This window comes from Arachis stenosperma, chromosome 6, assembly GCF_014773155.1.
Source record: "Arachis stenosperma cultivar V10309 chromosome 6, arast.V10309.gnm1.PFL2, whole genome shotgun sequence".
Taxonomy (NCBI): domain Eukaryota; kingdom Viridiplantae; phylum Streptophyta; class Magnoliopsida; order Fabales; family Fabaceae; genus Arachis; species Arachis stenosperma.
The window spans coordinates 115,739,933-115,762,162 of NC_080382.1; the positions used below are offsets into that span (position 1 = coordinate 115,739,933).

A 22,230-nucleotide genomic window follows, 5' to 3' on the forward strand; every position below is an offset into this window, starting at 1 on the left:
TAAAGAAACCATTAAGAGTTAGAATAGCTGACAAATCAATACATAAAATTTACCAAAAAGCAGAGATGGCTGAAATTTTTATTCAAAATTATAGGTTCATTATTCCATCTATATATATGTTAGATTCCGGGATGGATTTTATCATAGGAAATAACTTTTTAAAGCTATATCATCCATTCATTCAAGAATTAACATATATAGTTTTAAAAGCTCCACACGATTCTTCAATAAATCAAAAATCAAAACGTATAAAAATACCAACTACTACTATAGATAAGATCTTAAAATTTAAAATATTTTCTATATTAGAAACATGTTATTTAAATTTATACTTTCAGATAAACATTCCCAAAAATAATCTTGAAATAAAGATAGAATAACTTTTGGATGAAATTTGTGCTGAAAATCCTTTAGATATTAAAAATACAAATAACGAATTAGTAAGCATTAAATTAAAAGATCCTACAAAAGAGATAAATGTTCCAAATAAAATTCCTTATTCCGCAAGAGATAGAGAAGAGTTCTCATTAGAATGTAGAGATCTTTTGGAAAAAGAAATTATAAGATTAAGTAAAAGTCCTCATGCGGCTCCAGCCTTTTATGTCGAAAACAATAATGAAATTAAAAGGGGAAAACGAAGAATGGTTATTAACTATAAGAAACTGAATGAAGCAACTATTGGTGATGCTCATAAACTTCCAAGAAAAGACTCTATTTTAGAAAAAATCAAAGGAGCAACTTGGTTTTTATCTCTTGATGCAAAATCAGGATATTAGCAACTTCGTTTAGACGAAGAAACAAAGAAATTAACTGCTTTTACTTGCCCAACAAAAGAATCAACAAGTGTGTTGCTCTATGAATGGAATGTATTACCATTCGGATTAAAACAAGCCCCAGGTATTTATCAAAGATTTATGGAAGAAAATATAAAAGAGTTAAATGAATTTGTTTTAGTATACATTGATGATATACTAATTTTTACAAAACAAGATAAAGAAGATCCTCTTCAAAAATTATTAATAGTTTTAGAAAGATGTAAGAAAAAAGGATTAGTTCTTAGTAAAAAGAAAGCAAGAATAGCAAAACAAGAAATAGAGTTTCTTGGATTAATTCTATCCACTCAAGGAAAGCTAAAACTTCAACCAAATGTTCTAGAAAAGGTAAATTTATTTCCTAATAAAATAGAAGATAGAAAACAATTACAAAGATTTTTAGGGTGTATAAATTATATTTCTGATCAGGAATTTTTAAAGAATATAACAGAATGCACTAAAAGCTTATTTCCAAAAATAAGTACTAAAAAAGTATGGAAATGGGATGAAAAAGATAGTATACAAATTCAAAGAATTAAAGAATTATGTGAAAAACTTCCAGAACTTTATATTCCAGAAAAAAATGACTACTTAATAGTAGAAACAGATGCTTCAGACATAACCTGGTCAGGATGTCTAAAAGTTAAGAAAGCTATAAAAAGTTTGGAACAAGAAAAAGAATCACTAGATTCTAAATATCCCCTAAAGGAATTACTTTGCAGGTATATTTCAGGGACTTTTACTCCAACAGAACAGAGATATACTACTCATGAAAGGGAAACTCTAGCAGCAATTAAATCTCTTAAGAAATGGAAAATTGATTTACTACCCAAAGAATTTACATTAAGGACAGATTCAAGTTACTTAACAGGTTTCATACGATATAACTTAAAAGTTGATTATAATCATGGACGATTGGTAAGATGGCAATTATTTTTGTTACAATATCCAATAAAAATTGAATATATTAAGGGTGACAAAAATGTTATTGCAGATACATTAACAAGAGAATGGAGTTCGTCTACAACGCATTAGATCAAGAAATTCAAAAATACGAACAAGAACTCGAAAAATGCAAGCATTGTCAGCAAATAAGGACACAGATCCAATCCCTCAAGAAGGACATCGAAGCAATGAAATCAACACAACAACCAAAACCATCAGAGTTCAGCCAGCTAAGCGTGGTGGACAAATCAGGTGAAGAAAAAATTTCAGAAAATAAAATAATTGCTGAAATTATCAAAAAATCCACCCAAGATAAAAAATATTATGTAATTTATAATGGCCCCATGAAAGGAGTATATGATGCCTGGGAAAAAGCAGCACCATTTACACATCAATCAAGGATAATTCATAAAGGAGGGTTTTTAACACTGGAAGAAGCAAAGGAATCCTTCAGGGAATATGAAGCTCTTCATTCAGAGCAAACCCTAAAAAGAGCAGATAAAGCTCCAATTCAAACCCAGAGAACAGAGATAATAAGAAACATTCCTACAAGGGCTGAAATCAAGGAAAAGAAAAGGGTCTATAGATCAAATCTCAGAGAAACCCTTAACATAGTCCTGAATTGGACTGAAGAAAAAAGGACAATCTTGGGATATTATCCTATTGCCAAAGAACAGCTAACAAAGCTGGTTATATTTCCAGATGCTTCCCCATCTGACACCTATCAGTTTTTCCAGTATGGATTAATTGATACAATTTTAATTTTTAATGATTTGAAAATTATTAGTGAGTTTCCTGCAGGATTCGTTGATGCAGTAAAGAGATTTAAAAATATGATTGACAACGTAAATCCAATGGATATATCCCTAAAATTTACAAACAGTCAACCTATTTTTAATGAAGAAGAAGAATGCTTGGTTCCAGCACACCAAGTAATATTCATGTCTGTCTTCCCAGGAAATTTTCAACCAATTGATCAGATTCAAGATTTAACAATTTACAGTCATGAAGGAAGGCTAGCCAGTACATTAGCAAGGGTTTTTGAAAGAACTCAAAAAATAACAAAGGAATCTCACACAAGGATTAATTATAAAAGTAGAAATACTCTGCTTGTGTCCAGTAAAAGGAATGAAATTGAAGAAAGAGAGATGAGACTCTTAGTGGAATTTGAATCAGCATTCTACAACTTATCTGGACTCTTAGAAAAGCTCCCCGAAGGGATAAAGAGGAATCTCTGCTATTTGATCAAAGACAGAGAAGACCACAAGTGCCAGCTATGTGTCTCAGAGTTATCTGAAGAAAGCAATAATAAAACGGAATCAACCCACATGATAAAAGAAGAAGACAACGCATCTGAAGGTCACATGATGAAAGAGGAGGACAGCACATCTGAAGCATCTCTCAACATTATTGCATAGTGACGTAAGCACTTAGGTCATAAAGCACCAACAATGTAGCTGGTGCAAGATAGCAAACAGTGACGTAAGCAATGACATCATAAGAAGGGTAAGGATAGGAATTGTCCATCAAACCCAACTATTATAAATAGGTTGCTTAGGCAATTGTAGAGGCATCAGACAATAGAAAGCAGGAGGCTAAGAGTACTCATATGCTAGGAGAGCAAGGACGAAGCTGCCGAGGCGATTCTATAGTCTGAAGAAGAATTCCCTTAGGAAAAACCAATTCTAAACTCTCCTCTGGAGTTAGTATCTACAATCTCCCCTTTGGAGATAAAAACATCTTATGTAAAATATTCTAAATAAAGAAAGTTTTTCTCCAGAAAGGTACGCCTTTATCCTAATCTCTTAGTTATGAATTATTTAGAAATTTTAGAATTAACGGAAGAATCTGATTATTATAGATTATCTGCCTTATTAGATAATGAAAAACAGGCTGTTCTAAAAACAGAATTAAATCTCAAATCAAATGAAAATTTTAATAAACAAAATCTTTTAAAAGAAGTTTTTAATAGAAAAAATATAATATACTATGGAAAAATTCAACTTGAAGCCCTTATAAAGATAAAATCCGCCAATGGAGAACTTGAAATAGCTTTGATAAATGATGAAGAATTGAGTAAACAGATTGAGAAAATTAAGGATCAACAAAAAAGATCTAAAATTGGATGGATCCATATTAGTACTATACAAGTCTTAATCAAATCTACATATATGAAAGGAATTAATTCACCAATAAGCTTAGCAATCTGTGATAAAAGAATTACTGATGACCCAATAGATCAAATAATTGGAATTGTTCATGGAAACTTGGCAAACGTAAATGTTAAATTCAATGCCCATCTTGGATACGCTATACCTTTATCAACTGAAAATCTTGGAAGATCTATAAGCTTAGCTTATAAATTTCACAGAAAGAATCTAATGGAACAAGATGATGAACCATTTTCAATTACATATGCAATAAATTATGCTTTAACAAATAGCCATCATAGTATAATATTCAAAAATAGAGAAAGAATTTATGTTGATGAATTATTTCAGAAAATTGTAAAAACAGAAATACCAAAATATAAAGCTATTGAAAACCCAGTTCTATTATTAAAAGAACCATCAGGAAAATTAGTTTCATCAAATTTTCAAATAAGAAAATCTAAAATTAATAGCCCTTTAAGTTTATCTAAGTTAAAAATCAAAGAAGAAAATTCTGAAATAAAAGAACTAACAAAAAAGGTCGAAAAATTAAATGAAATCCTAAACACTAAATTATGACAATAAATAAAGAAGAAAAATATGTAACTTATCAAGACAAGAAACAAGAGCTATTTGAAAGAAAAAATCGTTTGAATTATTTACAGTTTTCTGAAATAAATCAAAGAGCATTCGAAGCCCTAAAAATAATCTATGACAAGTTGAAAAGAGAAGTTAAAGAGCTAGAGAAATTAATAGAATCTCTAGAAAATAATGATGAATCAATGATAGAGTTTGCAGAAATTTTAAAATAAATAATGAAGCATAAAAAGATTGAAAAACCAGAAAATAAAATTAAAAGAAATAGGACGAGAAAATTAAAAGGTAAAATAAAGGAGTACAAAAGGGAATTAAACAATCTTCAGATTGAAATTAATGATCTTATAATAAAAAGAATAGAAATAAGAATAAATATAAACAAGTTGGAATTAAACTTAAAAAATTTATAAATGCCTGGAAAACCATATTATGACTTAAAAGAATTAAAGCTGTTGAAAGAAAAAATGGAGAATGAAATTAAAAAATTAAACAGATATTTAGAAACAGGAGAAAGTGTAGAAATAAAAGAAGTTATTGAGGATTTGAGAAATTATATTAAAGAAAAAGACAAACAGATAAAAGATTTTATATACAATAATCCATGCAAAAAAGAATATTATAAACTAAAACAAGATTGAAAAGTTATAAATCAAAACTAGTAGAAATGGTCAATACTTTTTATCAAAATCTCTTAAATAAAGCACCTATACAAATTATAAACTTATTCAAAGTAAAATATGAAAGAGCTAATAAGAATTTTCGACAAAGAAATTAAAAGAAAAGTCGAAGTTAAAAAATTGGTATCAGAGCCAAGTTAACGATTAAGGGTAACACTTTCTCTTTAAGCAACACTTTTAGTGATACGCTTTTAAAATCAACAAACAATCATAAAAGACAAAAATCTGTACATCTACATCTGTACACTAGATGAACCCTTAATTCAATAGAAGGTAATTTAGCAAGGGTAAAGGGCAGGTATCAAATTTCGATGTAACGGAGTTTAGACTTCAAGTTATAAATATTTTAAATAGATAATTATACTAATATTATTATTATTATTATTATTAATATTATTATTATTATTATTATTATATATATATATATATATAAAGATAATTATATAGGAGTTATTAATATAAATAATATTAGTATCTTAAAAATTAAAAGATATTTAATAAAATATTAGCAACTCTAAATTCATTAAAAAATACCAATAATTATTTATATTAGTAAAAATCAGATTTGTTAATAACAATAATATTATTATCTAGGATTTACTATAATTAGAGCAAGTAAAATAAATAAATAACATAATAATAGAATTATATTATTATTTATTTTATTTGAGAATTTAAAATCGACTCGTCAAAATAAAACTAATCGCTTTAAAATATTATTTTAAAAAAACTCACATTAATGCAAAAATTAGAATTATTATACTTAGAATATAAATAAGCAAAAATTCTAAATTATATATAAATTTTAATTTATTTATTTTTGTATAATTATAATAATTATGTACATTGAATAGTGTTCTTACCTATGAAATAGGTCGGCCTCTAGTGACAGATGACTGCCGAGCTATCACTTCGGTGACTGATTGTCCGATACTTAAATCTGAGCTTTTCTTGACATCAAAGTATGAGCAATGGTGAAGGGGATGAGTGTACCTGTAAAGGCACTTCAAAATTTAATTCAGTAATATGTATTGTTTTAAAAGTGTCCTTAGAAAACATTTTTACCTTGCTTTTATATGAAGGGTTTGTTGTCCGTTATGTTCCGAGCATTAACGTTGGGTTTAAAACGGTTGATAATGTAACGGACTGCTGTCCGTTTTAGACGTCGGTTATGTTGAAGTGTTAATTGGCCGATTTATAGCTCATAAAGGCCGAGTTATGACGTGAGATACCGAGTTATAACTCGTATTGATAACTTGCCATATCACAGCCCCCAAGCTTAGCCTGAAGAGAGTTTTTAATGAAGCAGGTTGAGCTTCTTGATGAGTTATAACTCGGTTAGATAGGTTGCTGAGTGAGCCCCCAGTTCAATGTACTTCATTAAAAAATATTGCATTGTGGAAAGTGGGGGGTCGTGTCCACTTTTATTGAAGAGAGAAAAAACTTGTTTGGGCCATTAAAAGCTTCTTATGTTTCCAAAGCAACTGCACCGTTTGATGTGATTGAGGTAGCAGTTACTTTGTGATGTGGTTAAGTTATTGGTTTGGGTTCTAAGCTCTTTATCCCTGACCCTTGGTTTTTGCTTCTATAGAAAACAGAATGAGTAAAAGAGGTATGCATGCATTTTCTTTCATTTCCTAATTTATCACTTGCTTCTTCTTTCTGTGTTTTTCTTTTCTGTACTCTGTCATGGATTTTGAAAAGGAGAAGAAATGTGAGATTGATTAGTCGTACGACTGGGTTAGTGAAGATGTTAAAAGTCGAGTGTCTTTGTTTCTTGATGAAGCAGCTATAAAGGAGGTAGATGTAACTAAAATCGTGAGGGTTGGGTCTAGTGTTCAAGTGGAGTTACTGCCATGTAGTAGTGAGAGTAGGGTTTATCACAGGAGGCAGGGATTTGAATATTTTTACATGCATAGTTGTATCCTGGAGGAGCTACGGGTGAGGTTACTTTTTACTGGCTTTGAGTGTCAAATTTTAAATCAACTAAATTGTGCTCATTCATAATTGCATCCTAATGGTTGGGCATTTTTGCGATGTTTCGAAATATTAATGGAATTTCTTGAGGAAGAGCCTTTGGTGGATTTGTTTTTCTGTTTGTTTCAAGCTAACGGGGTTTGAAAAGGGGGGTGGGTTAACTTGAATAGCACTCCTGGGTTTGGTATCTTCAAATTGTATAAGTCTTCCATCGATGACTTTAAAGAGATGTACCTAAAAGTGAGGAGTGTGGAAAAAGACTTTCCGTTTTACATGGACGAGCTTTTGGCTGAGAAGTTTCCATTATGGTGGTGTTTGGAACCTCAAAATATCCTTGGGGCCGAAGTTATTACGCCAAGGAATGTTTGTATTATTGAGTTCCTAGCGGAACAGATTGATCGGAAAGATTTGATTTCCATGTTTGAACTTCTAAAGTGGGAGGAAAATAGAGATGCTGTGGTTGAATATATAGGTGAGTTGTGCTTAATTATTTGTTTATTTGTGTATTTGAGTGCTACTGATTTGCTGCTCTTTTGTTGGGATTTACAGGGGATAAGTACTCTGGTGTCTCAGCCACGTCGCTGAGGTCTCGGTTCAAAAATAAAAACTTGGAGAAGGAAGTTTCATCGTCAAATCGTGAAAAGGCGGCAGTGGTTGGGGAAGTTAGTCAGCCTCCTAAGGGGCGTACTAAGGTGATTTTAAAAAAGAGAAAATCGGACGTGGTTGAGTTATCAGAGGACTCTAGTGGGAAGGAGCAGAGAGTTCCCTTGGAAGAAATTCAGACTTTTGTGGTAAATCAAAAAAGGCTTCATGAAATGTCCGAACAGAGTGGGGGTCTGTCTGTGTGGGGTAAGAAATATCCTTATATGGCTGTGGCAGATGAGTATTGTCAGTCTTCAGCCGATGTTTCTTTGGTGAATGAGGTCGGGAAAATGGCAATCGGGCAGTATATACAGGTAAGGTCTGAGTGTTTTTATGCCTGTGTTCCATTTGTTGGTAGAAAGTTTTGTATAACTCGTAGTTATCATGTTTTCTAGGTTGTTGGTTTGCGGCTGGCCAGTTTAGGGCGTAGCTAAGAGTTGAAGCATAAGAAAGTGGCAGCTGAGAGAGATGAAATTTTACTATTGAAAGAAAAATTGAGTAAGAGCAAAGTTATTGTTGCCGAGCTAGAGACTAAGCTGACTGACACCGAGAAGCAGCTGAAGGAGACAAAAAATAGCTATGCTAAGGATGTTGAAGATTTAAAGAAAAAGAAATCTGACTTGGCGAGCATGGAATCTCGTTTGATTGAGGTAACTGCACGGCTTAAAGAAATGGAGAAAAAGAAAGGAGATGAGATATTGGATTCATTTGTTGAGGAATTTGAAAGGGTGTCTTTATAGGCGAAGTTTCTTGTACTAGGTGTTGATCTATCTGAGATGGATCCTGGAAAGATTGTTTGGGATGGTAAGATGATTGAAGATGATGGTGTTGCTGAAGATGAGGCTGAAAATGCCTAGTATGCGTTGTGCCGTTTTGTTTAGAACTTTTTATTTTTTATTTTTTTGAATATTTTGTTGATGATGTAATAGATAATATATTGTGAAGGTTGCTACTGAAATTTGTAGTTTGCTGATTGTGTTTATACAGTTTGTTTTGAATTTGGTTTTTGGAAAAGCTTTTGCTTAATTAAATGAAATTTCTGTGTAGAGTATTCCTATTTGTTTGAATGATATTACCGCCGAGAATGCTGGGATTGCAATTAGACGAAAATGGTCGTCGCTTAAGGTTTGATAATAGATAAACTTGTATTTACTCTGTGAATTATAAAAGTAATTGTCGGAACGAGTGAGTAGTAAGGTTGGTATATACTTTAAGAAAAAATTTTATTGACCGTATACAGTAAATTGATGAACCTTTGGATACAAAGGTGCAGGTAGGCTAGCCTCGTTAAAACCTCTCCAAGAAAAATCCCCTTGGAAAAAATCTTAGTAGTAGAAAAAAGAGTACAAGCATGTCCCTTTCTTTTAACTATAAAATTTCTTTAGGGAAGAAACATTCCAGGTATTAGGTAGGATTGTACCATTTATTGATTCTAGTTTGTATGCTCTGTTACTGAGGACTTCTGTTACACGGTATGGACCGTCCCTGTTTACTGCGAGCTTTCCATGGGAAGCTGGTCTCCGAGCATTCTCTGTCTTTCGAAGTTCCAAATCACCTTTTTGAAATGATCGGGTTTTCACCGATTTATTGTGTCGCCGAGCTATTGTTTGTTGTGCGGCACGTTGTCGTAATGTGGCTATGTCCCTTATTTCTTCGATATTATCTAGCTCGGCTCACCGAGCTTCGTCCTGGTTATCGAGCTGAGTTCTGATGGAGCTTTGCGAGATCTTCAGTGGTATCATAGCTTCAGAGCCATATACAAGTCGGAATGGTGTTTCTTTTGTTGAGGATTGTGGGGTTGTGTTATATCCCCAAAAGACTTCATGTATTAGCTCGGCCCAGAGGCCTTTGGCGTCATCTAGCTTCTTCTTGAGGGCATGTAAGATGATCTTGTTTGCAGCTTATACTAGTCCATTCGTCTGAGGATGTTCAACAGAGGCAAAATGTTACTTGATTTTAAGGTTCTGCAAAAAAGACTGAAATTTCTGATCGGCGAACTGGCGACCATTGTCAGTGATGATATGGTGAGGAATGCCGAAACGGCATATAATATTTTTTCAAACGAAGAGATCATCTGTTGGGATGTAATCTTGGCTAAAGGCTGGGCTTTAACTCATTTTGAGAAATAATCAATTGCAACTATTAAAAATTTTACCTGACCCGGTGCCGTGGAGAATGGACCAAGTATATCCAGCCCCCATTGGTTGAAAAGCCAACTAACATCGGAATGATGTAGGTGTTCGGCAGGAATTATAACTCATATTGATAACTTGCCATATCAAATAGTATAAAAGTACGTATGGTAACTAGTGACAATGGTTTGGTGTTATATATAATTATTAGCATATAATTACTAAAGAAGCATCTGATACTGTAGCTCTCAATGAAGCTTTAAGGCTCTTTTAAAATTTTTTTGTGGGTTTTTTATTGTGATTCAGCATGCTGCTAACTCACACGTGGAAAAGTATGGTTTGTTCTATTGATCTGCCGGATCAACTGTTCGGTTTGGATCAGGTTTGATCGATTATTAACAGATTAATTATAGAAATGCTCAGAAGTTTAATTCAAACCGATTCAGAATTTAATTTATTAGTTTTTTTTTGTTTGAACGACCGGTCCAATTTGAGTTTGATAACTATGCCCGTAGGTATCAAGATTCGAGCCTTGCTAGATGATCTTTTGGAAGACTTTTTTGTGAGTTTTTTACTATGATCCAGGATGTTGTTAGCCCACACGTAGAGAAGTACAGTTTGTTCCATCGACCTGTCGGGTCAACTACCTCGACTCAGACTGGGTTTGACCGGTTCTCTACGGATTAATTATAGAAATGATAAGAAGCTTAATTTGGACCGACTTCAGGGTCTAGTTTATCAATTTTTCGGTCGAATCGGCCAATCCAGGTCGGATTTGATAACTATGCCTGCAGGTATCAAGGCTCGAGCGTTGCTAGAGGGTCTTTTAGAAGGATTTTTTCTGGGTTTCCTACTGTGATCTAACATGCTGCGAGCCCACACGTGGAAAAGTGCGGTTTATTCCATTGACCCGCCAGGTCAACTACCTCGGTTCAGATCGGGTTTGATCAGTTCTCTACGGATTATTTATAGAATGGTCTGAAGCATAATTCGGATTGGTTTAGGATCCGATTCACTAGTTTTTCGGTTGAACTGGTAGAGAGAAATAAACGAGAACCCATGACTTTGATGGGACGGAGATGAGAGACTTTTTACTAAACGGGGACGGGGATAGAGACCCATGGAGATCCATTGTCATTCCTACTGATAGACCAGAACATTAAAAAAATAATATAAAAAAGATTTAACAATATTTATCATATAAATAAAAGAACTATAATAAAAAATAAGTAAAAAATAATATGAACAAAGTCAACTAAAAATAAAAAAGATTCATAAAAAATAAAAATAAAGAACAATATAATAAATGATAAAAAAATCATATGAATTAAGAAACAATAATAATTCTAAAAAAATAATAACATGCATGAGAAATTAGAATACTAAAAAAAAGTTAATATTTATCATATAAATAAAAAATAATAAAAAAAATAAAAAAATCAAAATATAAGTACTAAAAATATTTATAAATAAAAAAATAATAATAAAATTTTTATTTTGATAGTGACTGAAACAAATTTAAAAGTTCTTGATAGAGAAAATTATTAGAATAAGGGCCACAACAAACTAGATATAAAGGTAGATTGACGTTTGTGCTCCTTTTTAAAAAAGAAAATAAAGGACAAAGTGTGTAGGTCGAAAATAAATTTTCTCAACTAGTTATGCATCGATAACAAAGGAACGCAGAAGTTAAAATTTCTAGTTTTGCGTGAATGTGCGTTCATCATGTGAAATCACATCTGCGTTCAGTGCAGAAAAAAAAACACAAAAAGAAAGTTTTCAATAAATCGTCCATAGTTGATGTTAGACTTCGCCAAATCAACCTCTAATTTTTCAAACTCAACATATAACTTGATAACTGACCTCTATGCTCATGTTTGTTGATAAATCGAAAATATTCATTGAATACTTGCTTCCTCAAATTGCATATATTATCTGAAATTGAATGAAACTACTGAATATTGACACAAATTGTCTATAAAAAATATTTGTGATTTTTTTAATATTTAATTATCAACACATTGTTAAAGCACACTTTTAAATTTTTCATATATTATTACAAAAAAAATAACATCACATAAATTTTTACGTATAAAATTCTCACCCTCAAATATTTGAAAAAAAATCTTACCATTAAAGTATATTTTTAAAATAACACATTTTTTATTTTTATACTCTTGTTAAACTAACAATTTTTTCTTTAAATAAAATACTTACACCCATACTCAACCTAACAGTCTTCAGTTATAATTTTTTAATTAAAAAAAGAAAAAAAAAAATAAGTCCTTGACCTTTTAAACTACCGACATTTAAATTCTCAAGAATTTAAAAATACATTTAACTTCCTAACTTTTTCAGAACCTAGACATATCAATCCCTCATATTTACTTGGGTCTGTCAAATTTAACGGAAAAATCAAATGTAACTCCCGTTGTACTGACCTAGTTGATACAGATGCATACATGAGAAAGATTTTAAAATTAAACAAATTAGACTCAAGGATCAATATGTCTAAATTTTGAAAAGGTTAAAAATTTTAATGTATTTTTAAATTCTCAGAAACTTAAATATCCACAGATTAAAAAGTTAGATATCGATTTATCCTTTTCTCTTAAAAAACAATACATCCTTTATATATTGTGAATATGTTCGCTTCTTATATATTATATTTTAAATATTAAAATAATATAATATGTTCTCTACGTATTATATTTTTAAATATATAAAAAAATTTAATTTTTATGTATTGACAGTATAAAATTCGTATATTATATTTATTTTTTTAAATAATTATTCACTAAAAGATAATTATTTTTACTGATGTGATATTATATAATTGGATGTACATATAAAATTATTTTATAATGATCAAAATTAATTTTTTTTAAAAATACTTATTTATTGTTGAAGATAAATTAAAAAAAAAGCTGTCACAAAAGCGGTTCTTTTTATTGTGAGCGTTGACACTTGCCCTTCAAAAAACAAGTGGAAAATGAAATATCAAGCAACAACAAATACAGCTAAAAGCAATCTGACAAATAAAAAGACGGTATTACAAGGCAATGAAATCAGCGGCTACAAACCCACCGAACCACTGTTTTGCGCTCATTCCGCTGACTCTGATTCGCATCAAAACGAAACAACAGGCCACGCCTACTTGAATCAAATTGAATCAATTTCCTCGTTCTATTGCCGCATTAAGTCTCAAACAACTAACCATATTTCATTTGTCTCACTCACTCTATATATATAGTTAGTTTTGACATTACCTCCTTCAATTCACACATCAAATTAAAACCCTCTCATCTGCTCCATCACAAAACAAAGAACCTTGTAATAATAATTCCTCTATTATGGCTTCGATTGTTCTTCTGGTTTCAGAACTTGTTAGGAATCATGATTGGGATGCTGAATCTCTAATAGCAGCATATCCTCCTCCCTCATTGTCTTCATCTTCTTCGTCATGTGCTGCAGCTATGAGAAACAGCAGTAACAACAACAGCCATAGAACTCAAGCGAACACGCTTATCGTGGAGAATCCAGTGGAGTCACGGGTCTCTGTCGATTTCGTTTGGCCTTGAAATTATTAATGGATCGTCTTCCCTCTTCATCTTTCAGTATGGTGTATTTTTTTCTTTTTTCTCCGAATTGTCGGGAAATTTGATGATTACGTTGCACGATAATGTACATATTAGTGTGAAGTATCATGTTTATTTGCATCAAATTTATCAGAAGTATGTTCCTTTATGACGATGAAATTGATCGATCAATTCATGGCAGTTTTTTCCGCCCTCTCTTTAGAGATACTGACTACTGAGAGATAAGCAAGATAAGGGATTTATTTAAATAAACAAAATAATATAATATTTACATATACGGAGACGCTTAGAAAAAGGCTTATAAGTGTACAGGAGTACATGCTTAAATATTCGTGATTTGTCCTCATGGGTAAATTACCAAATTTTGTGGTAAGTGGCTCATTAATGCCTAAATTAGTTCAAATCTACCTAGTTATTTTCTTCTGACATTACTTCAAAATGTCTTTTGTCACTACAAAAAAAATAATATTTATAAAAAAAAAATTTGTTACAAAAATATTAAATTTTGAAACAGAAAAGAATTTATAATAAAAAAATTATTACAGTGTATTCCGTTACAAAATTTTTATAAGAAAAAATAAAACTGTTATAATATAAAATAAGATTTGGTAATAAATTTTTTTAATACAAAAATCAAAATTTGTTGCCAAAGTAGCAATAGTTTTTTACCTTTAAAATATTTTTTGTATCAATATAATTTTGTTTTATCACAAAATTTTATTACAAAATATAATTTAATTTTGTAATATTTTTCATTCTTTTAGTTACAAAAGCACAATATTTATTTTGTAACAATTTTTTTAATACAAATTACACACGTAATTTGTCAAATTATTTTATTTTTTAATTAATTATTATATTAAGGATAATGGACTCGTAGTTTTTATCTCAACTTGCTAAACTAGTTTGTAATTATAATTCGTTGAATCGTAAGACAGAATTGAATTGGAAGACGGAATGTAATCATAACTTATAAAATATAAAATTATAAAATTTTTTATAGCAAAAGTTAATTTCACAAATAATGAAATAAATCTCAAATAAACCAAATTATTTATAGGACTATAACTACTATATACCATAACAAGTCAAAAGTCACAACTTATATATAACACAAATTCACAACTCAAATTAAAACACAAATGCAGAACGCAAATTTATATGCAACTAAAATAAATTCAAGTAGGAAATAAACAAACCAAACTACTATAATGAACAACTAATTAACTAAAATCTAAACAAGTTATTTAATAGTCACTTTATCTTTTATAATCATAAAATTTTCATTAATTTCACAAGTTTTTTCATTACCATCTTCATTATTAACAAGAGGAGGAGGAGGAGATATTGGGAGAAATTCTTCAAACTCATCATCATCAAGATAAGAAATAGCCAAAGTATATGAGCAAAAATTCTACAATTGAACTCAATGCAATAACAAAAATTTTCCAGTGTAGTTCATGATTAATAAAACATATAAGAATTAATTTCAATCATCACCATTCACCAAATCAATATTCATGTAAATAATAAAATTATCGTTTCATCATCATAGCAGCAATAGGCCAACAACAAATACACTAACTTTTTTTTTTAAATAAAAAGCTCAACACAACAAGGTGGAGCATCAACGTCTCAACAGAAAAGTACTAAACAGATAAAATAAACTAATTCCTAATCATCTTCGACAAAAATCATCAACAACCCAAAAGATCAAATATCACTCCACTTTTTGTAACTCTTAATTGACTTATTAACTACTTCTGTAACACCTGATTTTTTATTCCTGAAAATTCTGTCATTCCTTTTCAACCAAGTTCTCCAAATGATAACAATGAAACCAAACTCACCAATATTCTATTAATTTGATTGCATGATTGACACCCTGAACCACGTAAACTTACGGTCATTTAGCTCTATATCCACCAGTTTGATAATGTTGTTAACACACTAGCGCCTTTTCTTTCTTCCAACTGCACAATCTCATTAAAGACACCCATGTAGCAAAGAGGAAGCTGACATATTTCCAATAAAAAACTCAACTCTTTCCACACAGCAAGCTTCTCTTCCCTTGTATGCGCACTATACACCAAGCAAACAGCACAAATAAAAATTATTGTTTGTCAATTCTCCTTCTGTACACAGCCATCTCTCTCCTTTGTAACAATTACTCAACCTAAACATCATAACATCCCACATTATTAATAAACCTCCAGAAGCACCTTCCAATCCCACAAATTCCAAACTCACCGCATCATTACCCCAAAATTACACTACATCAAACTTAGAAATCACCTCCTTCTTTCTCTCTACCAATCCTAACATATTCACATTATTTTTACGCTTAAATTTTTTACCATTTTTCACTTTCCAACACCCCTTAAATCCCTCATATTCCACGAACTATAATCATTTAAAAACTTTATTACACACCTTATTTCGGTTTTTAGGGAAGCACCTTCTTGCTTTCTCTTTCTGTTTTGCTTGCCTTCTTTTTTGTGTCAATACTTCATTCTGAACTTGGAGAATAGCCATAATATCCTTATCCTCATCATATAAAATAGATCCTGATTTGACAGTTAGATCCAAAGCAGCCCTATTTTCAGCCATATCTTTATCCCAACTTCCTCCGTGTTCATCTTGATTAGTTTCATCGTCTGCATCCTGCTCTGAGTCCTCTGAATCTTTCAAGTTCCTTACAGCCCCTTCATCATCCAACCCAATTTTCTGCACCACTGTATTCTCATCATCTAAATCTGAATCTTGCACTGGATCACCCCTCATCAGACATATGCCAACATGATACTTACCACTCTCGTCCAAACTGGTATGGATCTCATTAACTACACTTGGTGGAATATTTTTCTCTACTGTATTATTCGAATAATTCTCCGCACCTCCGCCAATCTCTTTTCCGGCTAGATTCTGCTCGCCGGGTGCATAAGAGGCTTCACGCTCCTCCTTGCCCTCCACACCATCAAGTTTAGCGCGGATATTATCACCTTTGCCACTAGCAACTGACTTTCACACTGCTCCCAGATCTGCCTCATCGGCGCGGTTCCCTGTAGCAAATACACTAACTTTCTTTCTTTTTCTTTTAGTTCCTTTTTTCTCTTTTTAATCAAATGAATATTCAACAACAACAAAAATTTTAACAACAATAAAAATTCCGTCATTTATTTTCATCAATTCAAAATAAGATACAGAACAAGAGAAATTTATCTAAAAAATTTAATAAATAAATTCAGTTTAATGTAGCAGAAAATATTCAATCATACAAACTAATAACTTAATAACTCAGAACAAAAATTCAACACAGAATAAGTATCACAAATTTAATTTATAAATCAATTTCAGCAGAATCATGAATAATACATCACAAGTATATTCAGAACAAAGCAAAAAATAGTACAAATATAAGATATTAAACATTGAAATGAAGAGGATAAAGGGAAGGTCCTTACTTGAACTGACAGTGAAGAGGTGGAGAAAACTAGCAGTGAGCCAGAGAGATTAGAGAGGTAAAAATGCAGTCATCCAGACACACTATAAAGCTTAACTCCAATTCAATTCGACAGCACCAGCAACAATGAATATAAAGCTTAAATCTTAAATCAACGAATCATAAACCCTAACTATCTAAATCAGAATGACATAATGACACAATACTACTTTATATGTTGAAATTTCAAAATCACAATACTACTTACCTTCTCAATGATGCAAAATTGATGAACACATCAGTAGTAGGATAAGCAGCACAAGCTACTTCAATGCTGCAACAGAATAAAACTAAAAGAGATAATAAAACAACAAAATTAAAAGAATTTCACTTACCAAACTATAGAAATATGCCCAAAAAAAGTGAAACTAAATAATTAGATAAAAAATCATAATCGAGAACAAATTCAGAAATAATCTTAAGGAAATAACAATCAGAAACACAAAAAATTCAGAAAACTTAAAATAACTAAAGGCTTTCATATGTTTTGAAATTCAACAAAAGAAGGAGGAGCTGGAACTTCAAAACGTGATGGAGATGGCTGAACAGCGACAAAAGGGAGGCTGAACAACAGCAGAACGGATACTGAATAGAGGCTCGAACACGCGACTAAACAGAGGCTGAGCAAAAGATAGAAGACGATGGTTGGAGAAGTGGAAGAAGCATAACAAAATGACGGTGAATGCACGATAAAACAAAGGCAAAAGCTCGGGAAAACAGAGGTGGAAGCCTCGCAAACAAGGGCCGAACAAATGTTTTGCGACAACGACGAAGCGGTGCAGACGCGATGGACCATACGCGGTGGCGCCTTTTCCTCCTTCCTCTTCCTTCACCCTTGTTCACTCACTCTCTCTTCTCTATTTTTTTCTTTCTTCCTAAGTGAGGTGCTGTATGTCGGCTGAGTGAGACATGGTGGGACTGGGTGAATTAGTAAAATTAGGGTTAGCGTTAGTTAAGAGGAATAAGGGTAACAGAAATTTGCATAAAACTAGAGAATAAAATAATAAGTGAAAATTAAATTTAATTTATTAAAATTATTTTTAAAATATTATTTATTTATAAAATTATTAATTAATTTTAAATAAATATTTTAATTTAAAATTATAAATAATTTAATTATTTTTAGTTCATAAAATTAAACTATAAATTCTAATTTTTTAAGTTAAATTATCAAATTTTTATTATTTCTTAATTACTAATATTTTAAATTTTAAATAAGAAAATTCTCAATTATTATAGAATTTATATGAGTCCAAAATAATTTTAAACTCAAAGTATCATTAATTTGACATAAATATTTTAGTAACTAATTTTTTAATATAAAATTTTAAATAAATATAATAAATCATAAATAATTCATTATTTTAATTTTTAAAAATTGAGAGCCTTATATTTAGTATCTTGAAATAAAATTTTTTATTAGTTAAAAAAATCTTTGAATTTTGTGACAAATAAATAACTTGTTACAAAAATATTTTATTTTGTGACATTAATTTTTTGTTACAAAATATTTAGAGTTTTTAAAACATAGATATTTTGTTAGAAAATATTTTAAACTTTTGCAACAAAACAATAATTCGATACGAAAGCCAACATAATATGTAATAAAAAAAATTACGTTGTTATAAAATATTGAAATATTTTGTAATAAATTTTCTTATTATAACAAAATATTCTTATTTTGTAACAATAACAAATTGTTGATGATAAGCGGATATTTTATACGCTTTTTGACATCATTTTCATATAGTTTTTAGTGTGTTTTGTTTAGTTTTTTTATTAAGTTTTTATAGGTTTTAGTGTTAAATTCATATTTTTGGATTCTACTATGAGTTTTTGTATTTTTGTACAATTTCAGGTAATTTCTGGCTGAAATTGAGGAGTTGGAGCAAAAGTCTAATTCAGACACAGAAAAAGCACTACAGATGCTGTCCGGATCTGACCTCCTTGCACTCGGAAGAGCTTTTTTGGAAATACAGAAGTCCAAAGAGACTGTCCTTAATGACTATAGAAAGCTGACTTTTAAAGCTTTTCAGAAATATATAATAGTTGATACTTTGCTTTAGATTAGAAGGCCCAAAATTGGCATCCAACGCCAGCCTCCTACCCCCTTCCAGGCGTCCAGTGCCCAAAGAGCAGAGACCGGCGTCCAAACGCCCAGAGAGGACCCCCTAGCCAGCGTTCAACGCTCTAGAGGCCTTCTAGCACGTGCATTTCATCATAGCTCAGCTCAAACACTCACCAAGTGGGCCCCATAAGTGGATTTTAGCACTAAAAAGACTGTTTTACCGTTACTTGTCAATTGTTTAGTATTTAAGGGATTAGATTTATGTTATTTGAACCATTTTTATCATCTTTTTACAGAATTTACCCGTTTTTACCATTGTATTTTTTTCAGTATGAGTTTCTAAACCTCCTAAGTTGAAGGGAAGAGCCCTACTGAGTCCTATGAATTAATAAAAGTATTACTCTTTCTCTTCGATCCGTGTTTGATCCAATTCTAAGATGTATGCTCGTTCTTCAACATATTGAATAGGATGATCAGTGACAATCAGCTCTACTCATCATACTAGGACCGCATGCCTGACAAATACCTGTGTTTACTTGGGTTTGCGTGAATACGTGGCTGGAAAGCGCGAATCGCCAGCTTGATTATACATCTCTCAGATGGCTAATCCACGACTTCGTTGGGGACTTCTCGAGATACCAATTCAGCCAATTTCCGGAGAGATTAGGGTTTCTATGGTAGAAGCTAGAATCCAAAGGAGCAGCATTCTCTTATCCGGAAGATTCGACCTTATATGTGGCGTTTTGAGTAGGATCGCCAAGAGAATGAACTGCTTGAGCTTTACCCTCGTTCAGATTGGATGACCACGGACAATTGCATTTGATCTGAAATAAAGAAGATCAATGACCACGGGCAATGGAGTTGATCACATACAGCCTTCCATAGAAGAGATCATTCACAAACAAAGAAGATAGTGATACCAGAGTTAATTCAGAAAGAAAAAGCAACTCCAACCCTCAACTATATCCCTATTATTGATTGCCCTTGCATCAATCCAACTAACAACTTTCTGATTTCGCCTAACTAAGACCTGTAAGATAACCATAGCTTGCTTCAAACCACAATCCTCGTGGGATCGACCCTGACTCGCTCAGGTATTACTTGGACAACCTAGTGCATTTGTTGGTACAGCTGTACGGAGTGTGGGGATTCGTGCACCAAGTTTTTGGCGCCGTTGCCGGGGATTGTTCGAGTTTGGGCAAATTGACGAATTATCTTGTTCTCTAGATCAGGTAATTTATTTTATTTTGTTGAGTCTTTTATTTTCATTTTCTTCTCTATTTTTCAAAAAATTTAAAAACTTTTTCAAAAATATTTTTCTTTTCTTTATTTAATCTTTGTTCTTGGTTTGAGTTTTTTTGTTTTTGTTCTTGGTAATTTTCGTTCTCTTTGAGTCTTTCTTTCAAAAAATTTTCAAAATAGTTTCTTTGGTTAAATCTTGTTCTTTAAGTTTGGTGTCTTCTTGTTGTTTTTCTTTTAATTTTCAAAAACCAAACATAAATTTTCTTCTTTGTGTTTTTCTTTAAATTTTCAAAAATTAAGGGTATTTGATCTAAAAATTTTAAGTTTTGTGTTTTTACTTGTTTTTCTATTTCCTCATTAAATTCAAAAATAAAAAATATATTTTCTATTTTTATTCTAACTTAATTTTCGAAAATCATCATTAAAAATTCAAATTTTAATTTCAAAATTTTTATCTTATCTTATCTTAGTTTTCAATTTTCAAAAATCAAATTTTAAAATCAAATTTTTTTCAAATCTTTTTAATTTCTTATCTTATCTTATCTTTTTAATTTCAAATTTTTAAAATTCAAATATTTTCTTATCTTATCTCTTATCTTATTTTATTTTTAAATCTTTTCTTAACCACTTTTCTTCCCTCTCTTCTTTTTCAAAACTTTCTAACTATCTCAATTTTCGAAAACTCTCTTCCTCTCCTTCTTCTATTTTCAAAAATTTAGCATTTAAATTTTAAATATTTTTAATTTATTAACTTAATTCTCGAAAATAATTAATAAATAAAATAAAAACAAAAATATTTTAATTCTTATTTACCTTTTCTATTTCAAATTCATCTCTTTTCTACTTCTATTTATTCGAACTCCTCTTCCCCTATTTTCAAAATATTCTTCTTCTACTTCTTCTATCTTTATTCTATTTTCCTCTACTTTCTTCACATCTCACTGGGAGTTCTCTGTCTTCTGGCATAGAAGCTTCCTTTCTTTTTTTTCTTATTTATGACCAGGAACAGGGATAAAGAACCTTTCTTTGATCTTGATCCTGAAGCTAAAAGGACTCTAAAGAAAAGCATACAACAAGCTAGAGCACAACACTCCAGAAGAAACCTTTCAGAAAACTTTGAACAAGAATTAGGAGACATGGCCGAACTTAAAGGTGATGTGGTGCACGAAATTGTGATCATCAATGGCGCCATCAACATGGTACGCTCATTGCAACCTCAACTCTTCATCACAACTCCGCACAACTAACCAGCAAGTGCACTGGGTCGTCCAAGTAATAAACCTTACGCGAGTAAGGGTCGATCCCACGGAGATTGTTGGTATGAAGCAAGCTATGGTCACCTTGTAAATCTTAGTTAGGCAGACTCAAATGGTTATGAATGATATATGAATGAAACATAAAGATAAAGATAGAGATACTTATGTAATTCATTGGTGGGAATTTCAGATAAGCGCATGAAGATGCTGTGTCCCTTCCGTCTCTCTGCTTTCCTACTATCTTCATCCAATCCTTCTTACTCCTTTCCATGGCAAGCTTATGCAAGGGTTTCACCGTTGTCAGTGGCTACCTCCCATCCTCTCAGTAGAAATTTTCAACGCACCCTGTCACGGCACGGCTATCCATCTGTCGGTTCTCGATCAGGCCGGAATAGAATCCAGTGATTCTTTTGCGTCTGTCACTAACGCCCCGCCTTCAGGAGTTTGAAGCACGTCACAGTCATTCAATCATTGAATCCTACTCAGAATACCACAGACAAGGTTAGACCTTCCGGATTCTCTTGAATGCCGCCATCAGTTCTAGCCTATACCACGAAGACTCTGATCTCACGGAATGGCTGGCTCGGTTGTCAGGCGAGCGCTCGATTGTCAGGCAATCAACCATGCATCG

General features: G+C 31.7%; 1 protein-coding gene across 1 annotated transcript; it reads left to right on the plus strand.

The window, feature by feature from the left end:
* The first annotated feature begins 13,047 nt into the window (after positions 1-13,047).
* Positions 13,048-13,656, plus strand: LOC130936420 (uncharacterized). The gene has a single exon (XM_057866485.1). The coding sequence runs from the start codon at positions 13,286-13,288 to the stop codon at positions 13,511-13,513; it is 228 nt and encodes a 75-aa protein (XP_057722468.1). The 5' UTR covers positions 13,048-13,285; the 3' UTR covers positions 13,514-13,656.
* Positions 13,657-22,230: the final 8,574 nt, after the last annotated feature.